At 49.4% G+C, this 19,400-nt stretch overlaps 1 protein-coding gene across 2 annotated transcripts in view; it reads right to left on the bottom strand.

The window, feature by feature from the left end:
* Window positions 1–19,400, bottom strand: part of MBD2 (methyl-CpG binding domain protein 2) — a 60,054-nt gene that overhangs the window by 16,636 nt on the left and 24,018 nt on the right. Inside the window, exons 2-4 of one of the 2 annotated variants that reach the window (XM_035100566.2) lie at window positions 15,344–15,503; window positions 12,976–13,113; window positions 936–1,026 (exon numbers count right to left, since the gene is read on the bottom strand). In XM_035100566.2, the coding sequence (XP_034956457.1) occupies window positions 936–1,026; window positions 12,976–13,113; window positions 15,344–15,503 (389 nt within the window). The remainder of the gene's footprint in view (window positions 1–935; window positions 1,027–12,975; window positions 13,114–15,343; window positions 15,504–19,400) is intronic. The other variant, XM_060280361.1, reaches the window with a different exon arrangement.

The raw sequence follows: 19,400 nt of genomic DNA, 5'->3' as shown, positions 1-19,400 counted from the left end.
TATGGTACAAGGGGGGTTCTAACACATACCATTTCCATGGACTGCGGTTGACTAAAAGATGGTGGGGCAATTTCAGGGACTGGGCAGAGGAGGAATGGTGGAGACCACCTCCCCATCCTGACTCTTCCAGGGAGGAGGAAGAGGAAGGCAGTATAGATTTACAACAGGGGTTTGAGGGAGTTCGCAGCTCAGAGCCAGATGAGAGGAAAAGCTGGAAAATCACGGGAGAGCCAGAACAACACCCAGCTGACATGTTGTCATTAGAAAGCATTTCAGACCCTCCATCTCCCAGAACCCGGTGAGCCTTAAAAGTAGGAGAGCAAAGAGCTCAAAGACAGAGGGCATGTAGCAGCACCTGCAGAAGAGACGAATGAGGAAGTGGGAAAGACAGGGGGGTGGAGATTCACTTGGGACAATGCCATTGTCCAAGAGGCTGGGTTCTACAGTCTCACTCTGTAAAGATTAAAATAAAAAAGGACGATAAGAAACTTTCCCTTGTCTTTATACTTTCCTGGGCAACCCACCGGGAGCCGCTGACAGCATCCTGACAGGCAGTGGGGTGGCAGAAGATGGTAGGGGAGAGGAGGAAATATCTAAGGTGACTATCTTTACTATATACCATGTTTCCTAATGGGAAGTTCTCGCAGACTCTGGACTCTGTCCTGTAATGAATAGACAAACTGGGAATTTGGTGACAGCCTCTGTAATGAAACCTCAAAGGGAATTTCTCCCCATACCAAACAGGCTGTTGCTCACAGAATAGGACTAGTTGCTGCACACCTGAGAATCTGGACTAAATGAAACTTTGGTCTGAACCAGCAGGGCCACTGCTGTTATGTTCTTATCACCCTTTAGCCTTCCACCAGCATACCAAGATGTGAAGCTACAATGTGGACACTGGGGGCCCTCCCCACCCCTTCAGATGCAAAGAGTACCTTGAAGGCCTTTCGGCAGCTCCATGGATTTTATGATCTGCTCGCTCACATCTGATGCGCTCAAGCCTTGCAGTCTCTTCTCCCAGAAAAGCTGAAAAGATTGAAAGATTGCCGGGTTAATTTAAAATGGAAAAAGTAACAAAAACACTGCAGGGGGGTGGGGTGGGAAAACCAAGACGGAATATTCATTTTATAGGCATAAACTTAATCCCTTCTGCAACAGCGCTGGAAGATTTACAGACAGCCTCTGCACGCTGCCAACTTAACGAAAAAGCAGACGGAATCGTTTTGTTTATTTGTGGGTTTAGTTCAAATATTTATGCCCCATTTATTTAGATGCAATCAACCTCTCAAAAGCAGCTTGCAGTGATACTAAAGCAAACATCCCTTGTTTTTATTCCTTTTTAAGGTTACTTCCAGGGCAGATTCTGGGTGCCAGTTCCCTGCGGAGCTTTGCTACTGAAGAGAAACTATCCTCCGGGAAGTTCTCTTGCACAAAGACTTGCGAAAGGAACAGTCGCTGCCCAATAACACAGTTGCTTCCCCACACACCTGAATGGGACTTGTGTACAGGACAAACCAACACCTGATTGCTCCAATGCAGATGAGTGCCGGCTATGCTTGCTTACTTTAAACTGATGCAAAACCAATTAAGCAACAATTAAGCATACACACACTTTTTCCAGTTAAGAGTTCTGACATTAATATCCTTTAGCTTTAAGGACAATCGTCTTGAGCCCTTGATTGCTTTCAATATGCTAGTGTTGCATGGTCAACTTAAAAGGGGGTAGCTTTCAAGGATACTCACCCGAGGACCAAACTAAGTGTGATGCAGAAGGCACCTTTGTTGGGGGCTGTTGCTGTTTTTAAAAAATGCAGATAGCATCAGCTGCAGGGAGAGCAATGGATAATTACAAGGAGCATAGCAGGTGTGGCGGGAGAATTTAACCCTCTCCTCTCCTACTGCTGTCCTAAAGAAAAGTCCTCTTCTGAAGGTGCTATCTGTGTTGGAAATCACTCACTGGGACCAGCTAAACTTTGATTTGGCGTCTCAGTTGCTAATTCTGCCCTAGTGTAAGTGTAATTTGCCCTGTGGCACAGAGTGACTAAGTTCAGCACCTGAAAACATGTGCATCAGTAAGGTGCTTGTGAACTTGCACATGCAGGTAAATCTGCAAGGACTGTAGACCAAGGAGACCCAGATTCGAATCCATGCTCAGCCATGGGTAAGCTTGGCCCAGTTAGCTATATCTCAGTCTAATATGCTTCACAGAGCTGATGGGGGGGGGGAGAGAAGTACACATTGAAGGAAAGACAAAATGAAAAAATGAAAAAATAAGTTTGAGTAAAACTTAGTTGAATTACCAACCTTGCTGCTTACCATGAGACCCACTGAAATTAATGAACATGTCTAAGACATTGCCATTAATTTCAATGGGCCTACTGTGAGTAAAACTTAGCTGAATACCACCCTAAGCAAGTGGATGTATCATGCAAAGGGAGATCTTACATATGGCACCTAATTAGATTATTTTGAAATGTGCTCCTTTCCTGAAAACCAAGGCATTCAATTGCAACTCCTTAATTAATAATTGGAGCATTTTCCGTTACCCCCAAGTAATTTTTCATTATGAAAATGACAGTACAATTTTTTAAACATCTACAGTACTTAATTTAACTTAAATAGGAACTAAAATGATACAATTGGCATGATTACTGTAAGAACTATATAAAATGTTCCCATTTAGCTGATTTTAAAAAATCAATTTAGGTTACAATTATGTCAGATGAGTTTGGTGATCCCTGTAGACCCTGGTCAGAGCGATAATGTGATGGATGAGTTTTGTACGTAACGTAATTGCTTTGTTTCAGTGCTCTCTACACAAGCCATTAATATCTGGTTGTCCAATTAAGATCGCTTTTAAGACAATCATGGCAGTGACCAACTTCAGTCCATATTTACACATTTTGCAAGACAACTCAATTATTTCATTCCTGTTTTCCTTCACCAGACTATCATCAACAGCCTTTGCTACTTTACCTTGTGTGTTTATATGGATGCCTGTACAGTGGTACCTCTACTTACGAATAACTCTACTTACAAATGTTTCTACTTATGAACGGAGCTCCGTCCGCCATCTTGGATGCGCTTTAGATAGGCTTTTTTCTACTTACGAATTTTTAGATAGGGTTGCTTCGACTTACGAATTTTTTCTCCCAATGCATTCCTATGGGATTCGACTTACAATTTTTTTCGACTTACGAATGTGCGTTCGGAACGCATTAAATTCGTAAGTAGAGGTACCACTGTATATAATTATCTCTACCCTTCTACTGCATATGGGTATTCAGATCAGCTTAAATCAATTAAAACAACATCATCATAGAGACATCCACACCAAGAAAATACAAAAGCATGTTTGCACATTACACTGAACCCAGGTACAAGCTGTCAAATACACATGTACAAGTGTGTGTACAAAAGAGCAAACACTCGTTGATTTCTACAGCTCAACTGTTGTGAACACAGGTACACAGACGGTACACTCGTCGCATATCACACTTGAATAACCGGGTGTACCAGTTCAAGCAATGGTGTACACAGATTGAACATGCATGGAATGTAGTATGAGGCAGAACAGGCACAGCACATCTGGGAGGAAAATACTCTCTGCTCGACAGGGCAAAATGTCTCCCGGAACAAAAATGACTTTCCTAGCAGGTGGAAGATGGTTGAAGAGAGGGAATCATCTAAACCTCATGGGGCAAGATATGCCACAGTTTGGGTGCAGCAGTAAACAAGATGCCTCCTTTTTAAAAGCAATGCCAGAGGTGTTGAGGGAGAGGAGAAATCAGTTGTCTGTATCAGACATCTAGGCCTGCAGCAACATCAATCATGCGATGGAAACGGATGAAGATGAGGTCATGGACTGGTTGGACACAGAGGAATGGTGGGAGGAACCAGCTGGGGAACCCCAAGAGGAAGAAGGCTCAGAGCCCTGGGTTTGATGGTGGGACAGCAATGAGTGATCAGAGGGAGAAGACTGGAAGGAGGGGGTGTTGGAAACTGAGACATAACAGGGCTCAGTAAGAGAGAAATCCAGAATCGGAGGCAGATGCTGAAGGAGAGGAGGAGGCCAAGATGCAGAGATGGGTCAGGCTTGTGAAGAGGCAGGAGAGGCATGAAGTGGGAGGAGCAAAGGCAGGCACGGAGGCACGATCTCAGATTGCTTGGGAAACATCCTGGAGAGGAGGAGACATAGCTGGCTGTGGGGAGGCAGGGATCTTTAGTCTCAGCAACTACTTCATGGGGGCAAGACCTGAGTTTCTGTGCCCGTTAGGCCTGAAATTCCTGTGCTGATCCTGTTTTGCTAAGAAAGAGGTAACTCCAGCTCGCTCAATGTGAATTACTGCTGGCTTGGGTCCTGCCAGGTGACTTACACCAAGTAAGACTATTTGCCTCTTCAACTCACAGCAGTGGCTCCCCAGAGTTCTTTCCCTGAGTCAACAGTGTGTTGCAGCAGCAAACAAAGCTAATGCTATTCTAGGCTGCCTCAACAGAGGTATAGAGTCCAGATGAAGGGATGTAATAGCACCACCCTATTTTGCCTTGGTCAGACCACACCTGGAATGCTGTGTCCAGTTCTGAGCGTCACAATTTAAGAAGGATACTAACAAGCTTGAGGAAGGGTTGATGATCAAGGGTTTGGAAACCAGGCCTTATGAGGAACGGTTGAAGGAGCTGGCATTTAGTCAGCTTCTACAATATGTGATCTTTTCAGTTCTGTTTTTACTGAAGGTTCTGGGGATTGAGAAACCAGGACCTCGGAATGCCTACGGCTGAGCTACAGTCTCCTCATGATAAGCTCAGCACTGCACAAAATGAAACGAGGTGCTGCGTGGAGAAATAGGAAGCCTTAGTTATATCAGACAAGCCACCTGTACTCACAAGGATAAGACCCTAGTTCTTCAGGTATCTGAAGAAGTGTGCATGCACACGAAAGCTCATACCAAAATAAAAACTTAGTTGGTCTTTAAGGTGCTACTGAAGGAATTTTTTAATTTCACAAGTGTGAGGGACAGGGGATATCGCGAAGTCCCTCCCCTCCTGAGTTCAAGCCCATCACCGACCACAGAGGGAAGCAGAGGGAGCTCCGATTCCAGTGGGGAAGCAGGAAGTCGGGTCCGAGGCTCAGGCAAGGTAGCGGAGCCAGGGTCCCAGGTGGGACAGGAAGGGGGAAGTAAGGGGGGGAGACCCATCCCCCCAACTCCAGAATTACGCCGGAAGAGGAGGGGAAAGAGGATGGGGCTTCCAAGACTTTTGTGCTGGGGAAAGACGCGCCAAAAGTCACTTGGAGGTTCTGAAACCGACTGACCACATCACTCCGTGTAAATAGCATGACTTCAGCACTGTAAATACGCAGCACCAATAAAAGAATAAAAATGCAGAGCTGCGTGGCGTCGTTACTCTGAAGTAGTCCACTCCGGCCACTGTGACAGCAACCTCCAAGTCTTTTTTGGGCTACTTTGGAGTTGCCGGGATGAGCGTGTCAGAGGCGGAGAGATGGCGGCAGATCGCGGAGCAAGCCCAGCAAGAACTGCAGCAGCTGTCGCTGCAGGCGCAGGGGGAATTGAAGGCAGCTAAAGAAGAGACTAAGAAGGTCCAGGACGACCGGCTACAACTGGCGGAACAGGTGAGAGCACTACAGGAAAGAGAGCAGGAATTAAGGGCGGTGGCGGTAGACCTCCAAAACAAGCTGGATGCAGAGAAAAACAAGGCGGGAGGGGCACCCCAAGTCCAAGTGCTGCCAGGAAGGAGAGCCGGGACCCTAGTGAGCAAGTTCAATGGAGACCCGAAGGAATATCAGGGCTTTGAGACTGAGATGGTGTATGCTCTTGAGCTACACCACGCTGAGTTCCCTGATGATGAGCACAGAGTAGCGTTTATTGTGGAGCACCTTACCGGGGCAGCCAGGGAATGGCTAAGACCGTTAATCGCAACAAAGAATCCTTGCATGAAGGATGTCAAACTATTTCTAGAAGGTTTGAGAACGATGTATTCGTCCGATAGTCATATGGACCAGACTAAGGAGGAACTTCATAATTTACGCCAAGGAAATATGACAGTTCGCGCGTACTGGGCGAAATTCACCATGCTGGTGCACAGATTGGGGTGGGAATTAGGGTCACCCCCAATGCAAGCGGCGTTCTACTTGGGGTTGCATGAGGACGTGAAGGATGAGCTCTCGAGAGGTCCAAAGCCCAGTGATATGGATCAGCTGAGCAAAGCGGCTCTGGCGGTGGGGGTGAGACAGGAATCCCGGTGGAGCGACAAACAAGCAACGCGCGCAAAGCGGGCTTGGTTCCCACGGTCGCAGGAGAAACCACTCCCCCAACAACCCTTTCAAGCCACGCCTGGGGCCAGCCAGGACCAGGAACCCATGCAGATTGATAGCGCGCGCGCGCGGGCTTTTCAAACCCCAGCGGCGCCAAGACGCAAGGAGGGAAAGGGCGGGAATTGCTTTCTCTGCAACTCCCCCCAGCATCGCGTCAGAGACTGCCCACATCGCAGGGAGTGGCAAGGAAGGGCGGGAACGGTGGTGCCCTCCCCCACTGACGCAGCACCACAGCAGGGAAACGGGAAAGCCTGGCTGCAGGAGACAAGGGGCAGCAGCCAGGCACAATCAGCAGAGAACAGCCCCAGCCCGCCCACCCGCACAGAGAGGAGCAGAGCCAGCCCACCCCTCCCAGAGCAGGAGTGGTTCTAGAAGTCACGCTAACGCTCCCAAATGGCTATCCCCTGACAGTCCTTGCCTTAATTGACAGTGGTGCCTCAGCGAACTTCTTCTCGAGAAACTTTGCAGAAGAGCACCAGATCCAGCTTCTGCAGCTGGATTTTCCCCTTCACGTGGCAACCATTGACGGCAGAGAGCTGCTGGGGGGGGGCCATCACTCATCAAACCCCCCCCATGAGAATGACGGTGGGACGGCACTCAGAGACACTGGCATTCAACGTCACCACCATCTCAGACCCCCCCATCGTCTTGGGCATGAGCTGGCTGGCGCGCCACGACCCCTCCATCAGTTGGCACCAGAGATGCATCACTTTTGGATCGGACTTTTGCCTGGAACATTGCATGCAGCACCAACCAGGGGAGGGGCCTCCGATAGCCACGGTGGCCACCATGCACGTCAAAGGGGGTGAGGCGATACCCAAGCCGTACTGGGACCTGCAGGAGGTCTTCAGCGAAGCGGAGTCCGACCACCTACCCCCACACAGGCCTTTTGACTGCCAGATCAACCTGGTGCCCGGGGCAACTATACCCCCAGCCAAGCTGTACGCCATGTCAGACCAGGAACTGGAGGATCTGCGCGCTTTCATCGACAAGAACCTCAAGCGGGGGTTCATCAGAGAAAGCAAGGCAGCAGGGGGCAGCCCGGTCTTCTGGGTGGACAAGAAAGACACACAACAGCGCCGCCTGGTGGTGGATTTCAGACGGCTGAACAGCATGACGGAACCGGTGGCTTTCCCTATGCCCAGAGTGGATGATCTGCTGACAGCAGCACGCAGGGGCAAGATCTTCACCAAGCTCGACCTGAGGGGGGCGTACAACTTGATCAGGATCCGGGAAGGCGATGAGTGGAAGACCACGATGTTCACGCCTCTGGGCTCTTTTGAATATCTGGTGATGCCCTTCGGGTTGCAAGGGGGCTCAGCATGCTTCCAGGCCTTCATGCACCACGTCCTGGGGTCCCTACTCTTCAAGAACTGCTTGGTCTTCCTAGATGACATCCTTATCTATTCCAATGACCCAGTGCAGCATGTGAAAGATGTCAGGGAAGTGTTGCAGCGCCTGAAGGAGAACCACCTGTATGTGAAGCTGGAGAAGTACAAGTTTCACACCAAGGAGGTGGACTTCCTGGGCTACAAGCTGTCAGACAAGGGGCTGGCGATGGACAAGGACAAGGTGCAGGCCATCCTGGACTGGCACAGCCCCAGGACGCGCAAAGATGCCCAACGCCTACTAGGCTTCGCCAACTTCTACAGGAAGTTCATCAAGAACTTCTCTCGCGTTACGGCTCCCATCACTGACTGCCTGAGAGGCAAGCAGAAGTTCAGGTGGACACCAGAGGCGCAAGCAGCGTTCGAAAGCCTCAAGAGGGTGTTCGCCTCGGACCAGAACCTGTTCCACGTGGTCCAGGACGCGCCCCTACGCATTGAGACAGATGCTTCTGAGAAAGCTGTGGGCGCCATTTTGTTGCAACTGGACGCCAACAGGGAGTGGAGACCCTGTGCCTTCTTCTCCAGGAAGTTGACACAGCCCGAGCGCAACTACACGGTGTTTGACAAAGAACTTCTTGCGATCCACGCTGCGTTCAAACATTGGAGACACTTCCTGGTGGGCGCCAAGCACCCCATCCAGGTGTGCACAGACCACAAGAACCTGGAGTTCTGGAGAACGGCCAGGGTGCTCAACCAGCGGCAGATACGGTGGGCAGAGTTCTTCTCGAACTTCAACTTCTCCATACACTACATCCCGGGGGAGCAGAATGTCAGGGCGGATGCCCTCTCCCGCAAGCCAGAGTACATGGAGGAGGAGGCGCCACCAGCACCAAGGCACATTTTCCCCCCGTCAGCATGGTCCTGCGGAGCAGCAGTGGTGAGCGAGGCAGAACTCACAGCACTGACGGCAGCGGATGAATTTGCCAACCGCATCTTCAGAGAACTGAGAGGGGGGAGGGAGCAGGCAAAGGACTTTGCAGAACGCAGGGGGCTGCTTTTCTACAAGGGTGCACTGTACCTGCCCACCACCCAGCTTAGACGTACGGTCCTCAAGCAGATGCACGACAACCCAACGGCGGGTCATTTTGGAAGGGACAAAACCGCTCACCTAGTCATGAGACACTTCTGGTGGCCAGGGGTGAGGGAAGATGTTCGAGACTATGTACGGGGCTGTGACACCTGCCAGCGGGCAAAGGTGGTCAGAGCAGCGCCAGCAGGATTGCTGGAGCCCTTAGCCACACCACACAGGCCGTGGGAAGTGGTGTCCATGGACTTCATCACAGATCTGCCTTCTTCCAGGGGCAAGACCGCAGTGTTGGTGGTGGTGGACCTCATGTCCAAAATGTGCCACTTTATACCGTGTGCCAGGGCGGTCTCTGCAGAAGAGACAGCCAAACTGTTTGTTGATCACGTATTCAGACTGCATGGATTACCTTTAAGGGTTATTTCGGATCGTGGCCACCAATTTGTTTCCAGGTTCTGGCGGCGGCTCATGAACCTCCTGCAGGTGGAGGTCAGCTTGTCGACGGCTAGACACCCGCAGACCAATGGACAGGCGGAGAGGGTCAACGCCATTCTGCAGCAGTACCTGAGATGCTACGTCAGCCAGCGGCAAACGGACTGGGTGGATCGCCTGCCACTGGCAGAATTTGCCTACAACAATGCAGTGCACGTCTCCACAGGGGTGTCGCCCTTTAAGGCCAATTACGGGCGCGACCTCAGATCTTTCCCAGAGAGGGAGGGGGAGGAGGAGGAGGAGGGCCCACAGGCTGAGGATTGGGCAGAGGAACTGGAGACGGTGCACCAGCAGCTCAGAGAACACTTGGAGAGGGCCAAGGAAGCGTACAAAAAGGGGGCGGATCGCCACAGGCGACTAGGGGAGGTCATCAGGGTGGGGGACAAGGTTTGGTTGTCCTCGGAGGGCCTTCCCACCAGAGGGAGGTGCAAAAAGCTGGCACCCAGACGGCTGGGCCCCTTCACGGTCACGCAACAGGTCAACCCGGTGGCATACAGGCTGGCACTGCCAGAGGATATGAGGGTGCATCCAGTGTTTCATAGATCGCTGCTGTCGCCGTACAGGGAAAGCAGCAGGCTCCGAGACAGCGAGCAAACCCCCGAGGGAGGGGGGGAGAGGGGAGGCAGGGAGCAACTCAATGAGGCCACGGCCATCCTTGATTCACGGAGAGGGGTGGGGGGCCTGGAGTACCTCATGGCATGGGAGGATGCTCCACCGTCCCAGAATGAATGGGTCCCAGCCACTCAGGTACAGGAGGAATTCTTGGTGGAAGAATTTCACGCCCTCTATCCCCACAGACCCAAGCCCTGGCACATGGAAAGGGAGGGGGAGGAGGAGGAGGCACGGGAGAGCAGCTCACCATGGCGCTGGGAAGCGGAGTTTGAGGACTCGGGAGACGAGATATGGGTGTCACCGAGATCCACACAGTCAGAGGCAGAAGCAGATTGGCAGCACATTTTTACCCCCACCAGCTCGGACGCCACGGAATTTTTGGGATTCCAGTCCTCCCAGGCGGAAGGGGGAGCCTCGCAGGACTGGGGGGAGGTGTTCACACCAACGGGCTCGGAAAGCACTGAGTTCTTAGGCTTCCAGTCGTCACCGACACCTGGGGGGGACCTGGGGAGGGGAGAAGGGGAGCTTGGAAGGGGGGTGGATGTGAGGGACAGGGGATATCGCGAAGTCCCTCCCCTCCTGAGTTCAAGCCCATCACCGACCACAGAGGGAAGCAGAGGGAGCTCCGATTCCAGTGGGGAAGCAGGAAGTCGGGTCCGAGGCTCAGGCAAGGTAGCGGAGCCAGGGTCCCAGGTGGGACAGGAAGGGGGAAGTAAGGGGGGGAGACCCATCCCCCCAACTCCAGAATTACGCCGGAAGAGGAGGGGAAAGAGGATGGGGCTTCCAAGACTTTTGTGCTGGGGAAAGACGCGCCAAAAGTCACTTGGAGGTTCTGAAACCGACTGACCACATCACTCCGTGTAAATAGCATGACTTCAGCACTGTAAATACGCAGCACCAATAAAAGAATAAAAATGCAGAGCTGCGTGGCGTCGTTACTCTGAAGTAGTCCACTCCGGCCACTGTGACAGCAAGGATATTGTCTGAGTGGTTCCGAGCATGCAAACACTCAAGGCTGGCTCTCTGCTAATGTGGACAGCTTTTAACGCAGGTCTGAATGTCTGAAATGGGCCCCTTCCCTATTCAACACATTCGTAACACAAAGTAAAAGACACTTGATTAACCTGAAGTCTAAAGCTGCTCCCATTTCAGCTTTTTTTAGACTGCTCCTTAGGTTTCAAAGCTCAGCGCCTTCTTCGCAAGCTTTTCTGCAGAGCTGTCACAGTAACAATGCCTTTGCAGTTCTAGAACACTTAAGAAATCCATGTTGGAGATATTGTGCTGGGAGCACTGGTCTGTAGCTACTGGGAAATGGCAGCTAGGGTCTGGAGGATGCTGCTGGATTCGAGAGAGTTCTTCATTCTTTTGTGCATGGAATGGTCTCCAATATGAATATATATATATATATATACATACAGAGGGAGAAGTTGCCTTATAAACGAATCATCCCGACTTTGGCTGGAAGCAACTCTTCAAGGTCTCATCAGGCAGAGAGGTCTTCCCCCATCTCCACCACTAGGGCTAGATCCGAAGAAGTTAACCCTGTGTGGGCCACTTTCGACAGGTGGGGTGGGTGAACCACCTGTCCCTCGCCTGATGTCATAGGATGCCAGGTGACTGACACTTCAAACTGTGGCTGTGAAAGAAAAATCAGGAGCAGGGCAGTCTTGAGTAGGTTGGGCGCCCTGGCGCTGAGATCGCTCTGGTGCCCCCGCCCTCGCAGCGCAGCTTCGCCGCGCATCGCCCCACCTGCCGGCCCCGCACCCTGGCGCCCTGCGCCACCAGGACTATACCTACAGCCGGCCCTGATCAGGAGCATGCTCTTAAGTGTGCTCTCGGTTTCTCCTTTGCAGACTACAACTCCCATGATCCCTAGCTAACAGGACCAGTGGTCAGGGATGATGGGAATTGTAGTTCCAAAACATCTGGAGGGCCGAGTTTGCCTATGCCTGAGTTGGGAGTTACCCCGAGGGTCACCTAGTGCAACTCCCTGCAATGCAAGTATCTCAACTAAAGCATCCATGGCAGATGGCCATCCAACCTCTGCTTCAAAACCTCCAAGGAAGGAGAGTCCACCACCTCCCGAGGGAGTCTGTTCCATTGTTGAACAACAGCTCTCACTGTGGAAATATAAAAGGTAACAGCCAGGCCCACAACAGAACCAATATTACACACATACCCTTTCTAACAGACCAGATCATGCCTTCTGCTGGAGAACTGAAAGAGTTTCTCCCACAAGTCTGCCAAGTCATCTCGAAGGGTTAACCTATTTTAGGAGGACCTAATCATCCAGGAAGATCAAAAGGACTTCCAACTGATGCATCTGGGAGGCAGAGAAGAAACAGACATCCAGGAAAAGCCTTTGACTCACCCAGGGAACCAAGAGTATGGGCTCGCAGGATATGTGAAAAGTCAATATTCTCACACACATACAAAGAAACTGTGACCTGGTCCTAAGGCTGCAATCCTAATGGGGAATTCGAGCCCCAGTAATACCAGTGGAACTTCTGAATGAAAACAGTTCTGAGGGGAAGCTCTTTACGGTGCCCCAGAATACAATATGCGGAGGTGTAGTGGTTAGAGTATCAGACTAGAAAAAGGGAGAGGCGGCTTCGAATCCTTACTCAGTCATGAAGCTCACTGAGTGACCTTGGGCTAGTCACCATCTCTCAGCCTCACAGGGCTATTGTGAGGGTGGGATCATGTAGCCTTGAGCTCTTCCTGGAGGAAAGGTGAGTCATAAATGCAATAAATAAAAATAAATTAGCTTTCATAACTTTCTTATTCCTTTCGTTGAGTTGTTGGAACACTTTGTTAGCCTTGTTTAAGATGAGTCAGTCATTTAAATAATCTTGCATTGCTTTTCCTTCATGCAAATTACATTTTTCTCTATCTAAATTATATTTTAAAAGTATCAATGTGAGATGCACATTAAGCATCATGTTGATATTTGGACGGCGTCGATTATGTATTTCTGTAATAAAAATGGAATTACAATGGTGGATATTTGACCACAACTGCCAATTGGCAGGTGTCCCAGTATTTCACGTCATTTCCTCTGTGACAAAATAGTTTCCAATTGCTGTCCTTCTGGGCTGTATCAGAAACCACCCATCGCCCCCAGTTACCTGTCTGGGCTGTTCAATCACTCGCTGTGGATCGGACTTCACTTTGTTGCTAGGATGGTTGGTAACTTTGGTGACCGGCTGTTTAAAAATAGACGCCGTTTGTCTGATTGGCAGTGTTGTGTTTAAATCTGGTTTGCCCTATTCGAAGACAGGAGAAAACCACGTGTTATCACACAGCTGATAAGCAGAACGGGGAAACAAGAGAAGTTATTACATGGCTGGTAATCATGGCGGGACATGCAAGAACTTGCTTGTATTTTTCTCCTGAACCCCAAATGTTTTTTAAAAGGAGTTACCATGATAAACTACACTTTGGGAAAATTTCATGGACCAGCTTACCTATGCATGTACGGCAAGAGTGGGGGCAAATGTGGCCCTCCAAGTTTTTTTACCTGGCCCTCAGGACTCTCACTACATCACACCCACGGCCACACCCCCTCTGTGGTCCTGGCTTCACATCCTCCATGAGATTTCTACCCGGTTGTAATTCTGATAATGCCTTTTGCTTGCCTGCATGCAAGGTTACTGAAGAGGGAGGTTTTTATTTGGGGACATTTTGATGCAAGGATGCTTTTCACCTGGAGCCGAGCTGAAAGAACATACATAGAACTTTATCCATAACAGCCAAAAGCATCCCCTTCCTGGAGTGGTTTTCCAGGATCACATTGGAAGGAAGCTGTAACTGCCTGGAAAGTCGATTTCCAGTGAGGTCAATCAGTGATCCACTTGGCAAGGAACACCCATATGACTGACTAGTCCGGGAAAGCATTGCCTCACTTCGCTTTGTTTCGACCTCAGTGACGTCTTCACATCACTGAACCGGACAGGATATGTAGCGTTCACTGCACTTGGTCCTGGCTGTCTAGGGTCACTAAGGAAGGGGAGAGAGGACAGAACAGCACTTAAACAGCCACCAAGTTAGATGGCTTTAAAAGAGGATTAGCCAGCCATACTGTCTATGCTCTGTCTCCACAGTGGGGGGCAGAAATGCATCTGAATACTGTACCAGTTGCTGGAAAACACGGGGGGGGGAGTGGTCTTGTTTGAATCCTGCTTGCGGGTTCCCCATAGGCATCTGATTGGCCACTGTGAGAACAGGATGCTGGGCTTGATGGGCCACTGGCCTGATCCAGCAATCCCTTCTTATGTTTTTACGAGAGAAGTAATGGCTCCATTCTTAATTTTATTATCAATCAATCACCCTTCAACATATATCTGAAGGTGATATACAAAACAGAAGAAAAACCGTCACAAAGCAACAACGAAACAAAAGATCATAGAATCCTAGAGTCGGAAGGGACCCCTACAATACAGGGATGTTTTGCCCAACAAGGGGCTTTAACACACGACCCTGAGATTACGAGTCTTTTGCTCTTACCAACTGAGCTAGCAAGGCAGATATGTCCTGAAACAATACAAAGCGGACACCTGTTGGCAGAGGCCTCTTTGCGCAGCTGGAAAAGCTTGTCAGAACAAGATTGTTCTCTGTTTGCTTCCTTGTAAGTGCAGTTAGGGCACTCCAGTGATTTCTCGACAGGAATGCTGTTCCGCAGAACAGGGGCAGCCACACTGAAAGCCCTGCTCTGAGACAGAGCTGTATCAGCAACCAAAAAGAGATTGCTGTGCCAAGTAAAATCGATGCACCGTGCAAATGTAATGATCTACTACTTCTGTTCTGCTAGCACAAGAGGAGAACTACCCCACTCCTTTCCCCTGCAGACCCTTTCCTGTGCACCCTCTAAATCAGGCCCAGGGGAGATGGGAGCCTCTGGAGAAGAGTGAGGTGCCAGTGGGTCAATGGAATGCCAACCGCTTTGAATTCAGCCCATTGCCTTTCTGCCATTTCCAGGGAGGATGAGAGCAATGCAGATCAACTGATCCCTTAACTACTGGAATCCTGGCCTGAAGATCGGCCCCTACAATGCCCTTTAATGCACACACCAGCAAGAGGCAGCCTTCCTGCCAAAAAAACCCTACTTTTGCTCCCCCGATGACGAACGGCGATGACAACATTGTGAAAATGCACCAGGTAATCTCTTGGCCATCACCTGTTGCATCAAAATGTTCCCTGGAAGTGTTTTGTCAGCCTTATCGTCGTTCATCATACAGATGGAAAGCAGTGACATTTGGTACCTTTGATTATACACGCAGAAGTTTTGTTGAATTATTTTCAAGGGTTATGTTCCAGGCTTACTTCTATTTATTTTGTCACTGCCAAAGCATTGCAAAAAGAAAAAGAAAAATGGAAAACCAAGCAAACCCCTCCACTACTGATCAAGATAAATGCAAAGATGTCAGGGAGAAGCTGATAGGAGTTGCGAAGAGTTTATGGAACTGACACATCTATAAAGTGTGCTTGTGAACAAACCTTGTTTTGACTGAGCGAATCGTTCCTTAACCTCTGCTTGTTCTTCTGTAATTTACTAGGCATCATCTTCCCTGTCCTGAAGTCAAAACTGCTGAGGTCAACAGTATTCCCCAAGTATCTCGACAACTGGGGCTTGCTTCGGAATTTCTTCCCACTCGGACTGCAAATATAAAGAACAGGAGAATGAGACATGCTTCATTCAGAACTTAATACTCCTGGCTGGATCAGGCCAAAGGCCCACCTAAATCCAGCATCCTGTGGCCAACCAGTTGCCTGCAGGAAAAACCGCAAGCCAGACCGCAACACAGGGGCACTCTCACCGCGTGGGGTTTCCAGTAACTGGCATTGTGGAGCTTTTAACACATGTCTTTTTCTGCCCAAAGGCCACATTTCCTTATAAGCAACCTTTTTCTCGCCAGGGGTGGGGTGGGGAGACACGACAAGCCAGGCCAGAGTCTAAAGGACAGCAAAGGAATGGTTGTGACCTTCCTCTGCACAGCAGTTACAATCCAGCTATGCAAAGGTCAGAGGTTTAAACATATCTCCATCCTTTGTTCAAGGACACATTCCAGCCAGACAAAAGTAGTCACCGAAGGCACCAAGTTGAGCCAAGGAAGGGAGGAATCCTGGACACTGGAGGAATAGAACTGAATAGAACTTGCCTGCAGGCAAGAGGTTCCCTAAGCTTGCTACAGATTCATTCCTGACCACTGAGCCTACACCGGTCCCTAGATCAGTAATTGATTTACAATATATAATTGATACGTACTAATTGATTTATATTGTGATTATTTTACCCTTAGGCTGCCTGTCAGTGTGCTTTTTTTTGTCAGTGATGTTTGCAACGTGTTTCTAATGTTGTACACCACCCTGAGATCTTCCCATAAAGGGCAGTATATAAATCGAATAAATACACAACTTTTCCATCCTTCGCTTCAGCACGAAAAAGGAGGGGGGCAGAGTAGGTTACAAACACCACCTATAAGGCAGGTTGTAAACCCAAGGACCAGGACCAGAAGTCACAACACCAAAGGAAAGAGGAGTGGGAGGGAAGAGGAAGAAAGCAAGCTTGGGGACCATTTCTTTCATTAACAGAAGTCTTACAATGACCAGCTGGAACTGAAAGCTGTCAAGAAAACAAGGCCGCTAAAGTTTCAGCAGAGATTCGTGCTGGCCAAGCCTGCTTTAAAAGAAATATGAAGGGGCATCTAGGCTTCCACCAGGTGTTTAAACCACATCTTTGCAGCCAATCCAATTGCAGCACCAGGCACACTTGCTTTTACGCTTCTGTTTGGACCATGCACATGGTTTACAAAGAGGAGCTGTGTATCTCCAAATACTTTGCCGTAAGGGCGGGGGAGACACACACTTACCAGTGTGTCCCTGGAACATGCCTAACGTGCATTTAGGGGAACATGCGCCACTCCATCGCACTCTGCGTGATCTTCACAGGAAACACCGGGGCAAAAACGCAGCCAGCTGGCTGCCATGAAATGTGCAATCGACCCTGCTCAGCAGTGAACAGGACGTGAGTAGGACGTGAGAAATTCAGGTTCTGGTTTCTACTGAAGCAAGCAGCTCGGTGGGTGGATTCTGGCAAGCCACCATCTCTCAGCCTAAGCTCCCTTTCCAGATACAGTAGTTAAATATAGCAAAAAAGATTCCAATTCACTTTTTGGAGGAGCCATTTGACACCCCCCCTCGGGGGTATCCCACAGTTTATTTGAGATACTTCCTAATGCAGATAGCTGCCATGTTCAAAATTCATCAAGCCCTCATTCACACATTCTTGTCCATCACCCAGTTTTCATCCACCTGCCAACTGAATGCAAGCACCGATTTTTTGGGGGGTGGGGTGGGGAATGCTGCTATTGAGCTAATGCATGAGATCCATGACAGGCTCATTCACACATGGTGCCATTGCCAAACAACGAGCATGTACATCAAGCCCCGAGTGCTAAGCAGCTGAGTGACAAGGGATCAATACTTGTGCGAACCTGCCTACAGACGCTGCTGGACGTGCTCATTCTCATCAAAGATCTCTTGCAGCTTTGCAGATTGGCTAAAATGGTCCTCAAAAAGATTGCAGGTGTCTGACGGCATACAAAAGGATTCCGCCTTTTCAAACGCAGTTCAGAAGCTTGTTCTTCAGGGCAAATGCCCAGAGATTAGGTATTCTCTTTGCAGTGCGGCTTTGAAGCTTCCACAAAGCCACGTGGCTCCAGGAGCCCAGCTGAAGTGGTGCGACTTTTTTTTTTTGCAGAGCATTAGGATTCCTAGGCTCACACAAAAGAGTCAGAATGAAAGTGGCACCTTTTTAAAATAGACGTTTCGAAATTAAAACGGCACTTGCAGATTCCTGATACATGTCTCCTATATAACTAAACCATAAAGCAGTTTTCTCCTCCTGTTTTCCTTTGCTGACTAAAGCCACTGTTGTTTCACAGGCCTCCTGGCACAATTTTTAAAAAAAGCATGCACAGCCAATGGGCAGAGCTGATGCGAATTGTAGTTCAGCAACATCTGGAGGGCCAAAGGTTTTCCCCGCACCTGCTTCTAACAATTTGCAGCATGCTGGCTCTCTGGATGCTTTTACAAGTTCCTTCCGTCTCCACGCATTTTGGAAGGGCGAAGGCCCTGGCAACGGGCACAGCTCGCTGGAACCCGGTAATAATCTGCAACAGGTTCAGAAGCACAGCAGATGTGAATGGGGTGTGTGTGGAGGAAGTAGAACTATCAAGCAAATTTCAGAACATCTGGATGAAACATGGACAGAAATACTGCAAAAAAGAAAGAATTAAGAACCTGTTTTAAGAACCAGGTTCCTATTATTTGTCTTTATCAAACCAATGTTTCACAAGAAGGTTTGAAGAGGAAGTCCACCCAATAAAACCACTTGAAAAGAGATACTCTGTTCAGATGGACTTTTTAAAAAATTACACAGTGGCTCTCACTACTGTAATTAGTCAAGGAACCAACCGCAATTAATAGGGCCGCTCATTCATGTGGGTGACACATCATTTCCTAATGTGAAAGACCAGTCATATTATCTCTCCTCCTCCACACACAGATAGATAACCTTCCACCTGCCACAAATAGGGCGTCATTCAACTAAGTTAAAATCACACACACACACACATCCTTCATTCTCTTATATTCAAGTGGGTGGCTAGGGCAGCTCAGAAGACCCTCGTGCAACAGTAGAGGCCTGGCTGGAAAGTTTCAAGGCGACAGCCGCTACACAAAAGGACTGAAGAAAAAGAAATATGAATTGGCTCTGCTCTGTAGCTTCTGGGAGAAGATAGAAGCCAGGTGGAGTCACAGATCTTTGAAAAGTGTAGACTCGCACGTGCCAGCCAGCTTCTGTTTCGACTTGAAATATTCATTTGGGACTTCTCGGAAGTTCATAAAGGCAGGAAGCGGGCAGGAGGAGCGCCGGTCCAAAATAGCACCCATCGAAGAGGTGCCAGAACTGCGCTCTGGCACGTTCCGGCTGAAAAAAGCACTGCCTATCCTTGTATCATCAGCAGCAGCGCCAATCATTTTTCACTGGGGGTCAAGGGAGTTGTAGTCCAAAACATCTGGAAGGCGCCAGGTTGGCAAAAAGGCCCTCTAAAGCAGGGTTTCCCAAACATGGGTTTCCAGCTGTTTTTAGACTACAGCTCCCATCATCCCTAGCTAGCAGGACCAGTGGTCAGGGTTGATGGGAATTGTAGTCCAAAAACAGCTAGAGACCCAAGTTTGGGAAACCCTGCTCTAAAGAACCTCCACGCCTTTATGGAAGAGTTGTTGCTTTTCAAACAACCAGGAAGGCACCACTGCACAGCCTGTCGCCTTAAACAACACCTCTGCAATCTCATCTCTTTCAGCGGGTTTGCACAGCGCAACTGAGTCAGAAGGCAAACAAGCCTGTTGACAAGGGGCAGGTAGGCACCAGCTCCCAGCTCCATTTCCCTGGCCGCAACACCACTGACAGCAGGGTTTCCAGACGCCGCCTTTGCAGCCTGGAATGCACAACCCAATACTTAAAAGTGAAGGATTTGCTCAGTCAGAGGGA

The sequence above is a fragment of the Zootoca vivipara genome, chromosome 11, assembly GCF_963506605.1.
Source record: "Zootoca vivipara chromosome 11, rZooViv1.1, whole genome shotgun sequence".
Classification (NCBI taxonomy): Eukaryota; Metazoa; Chordata; class Lepidosauria; order Squamata; family Lacertidae; genus Zootoca; species Zootoca vivipara.
The sequence above is the reverse complement of the archived record's forward strand: the minus strand, read 5'-3'. Positions and strand labels throughout refer to the sequence as shown.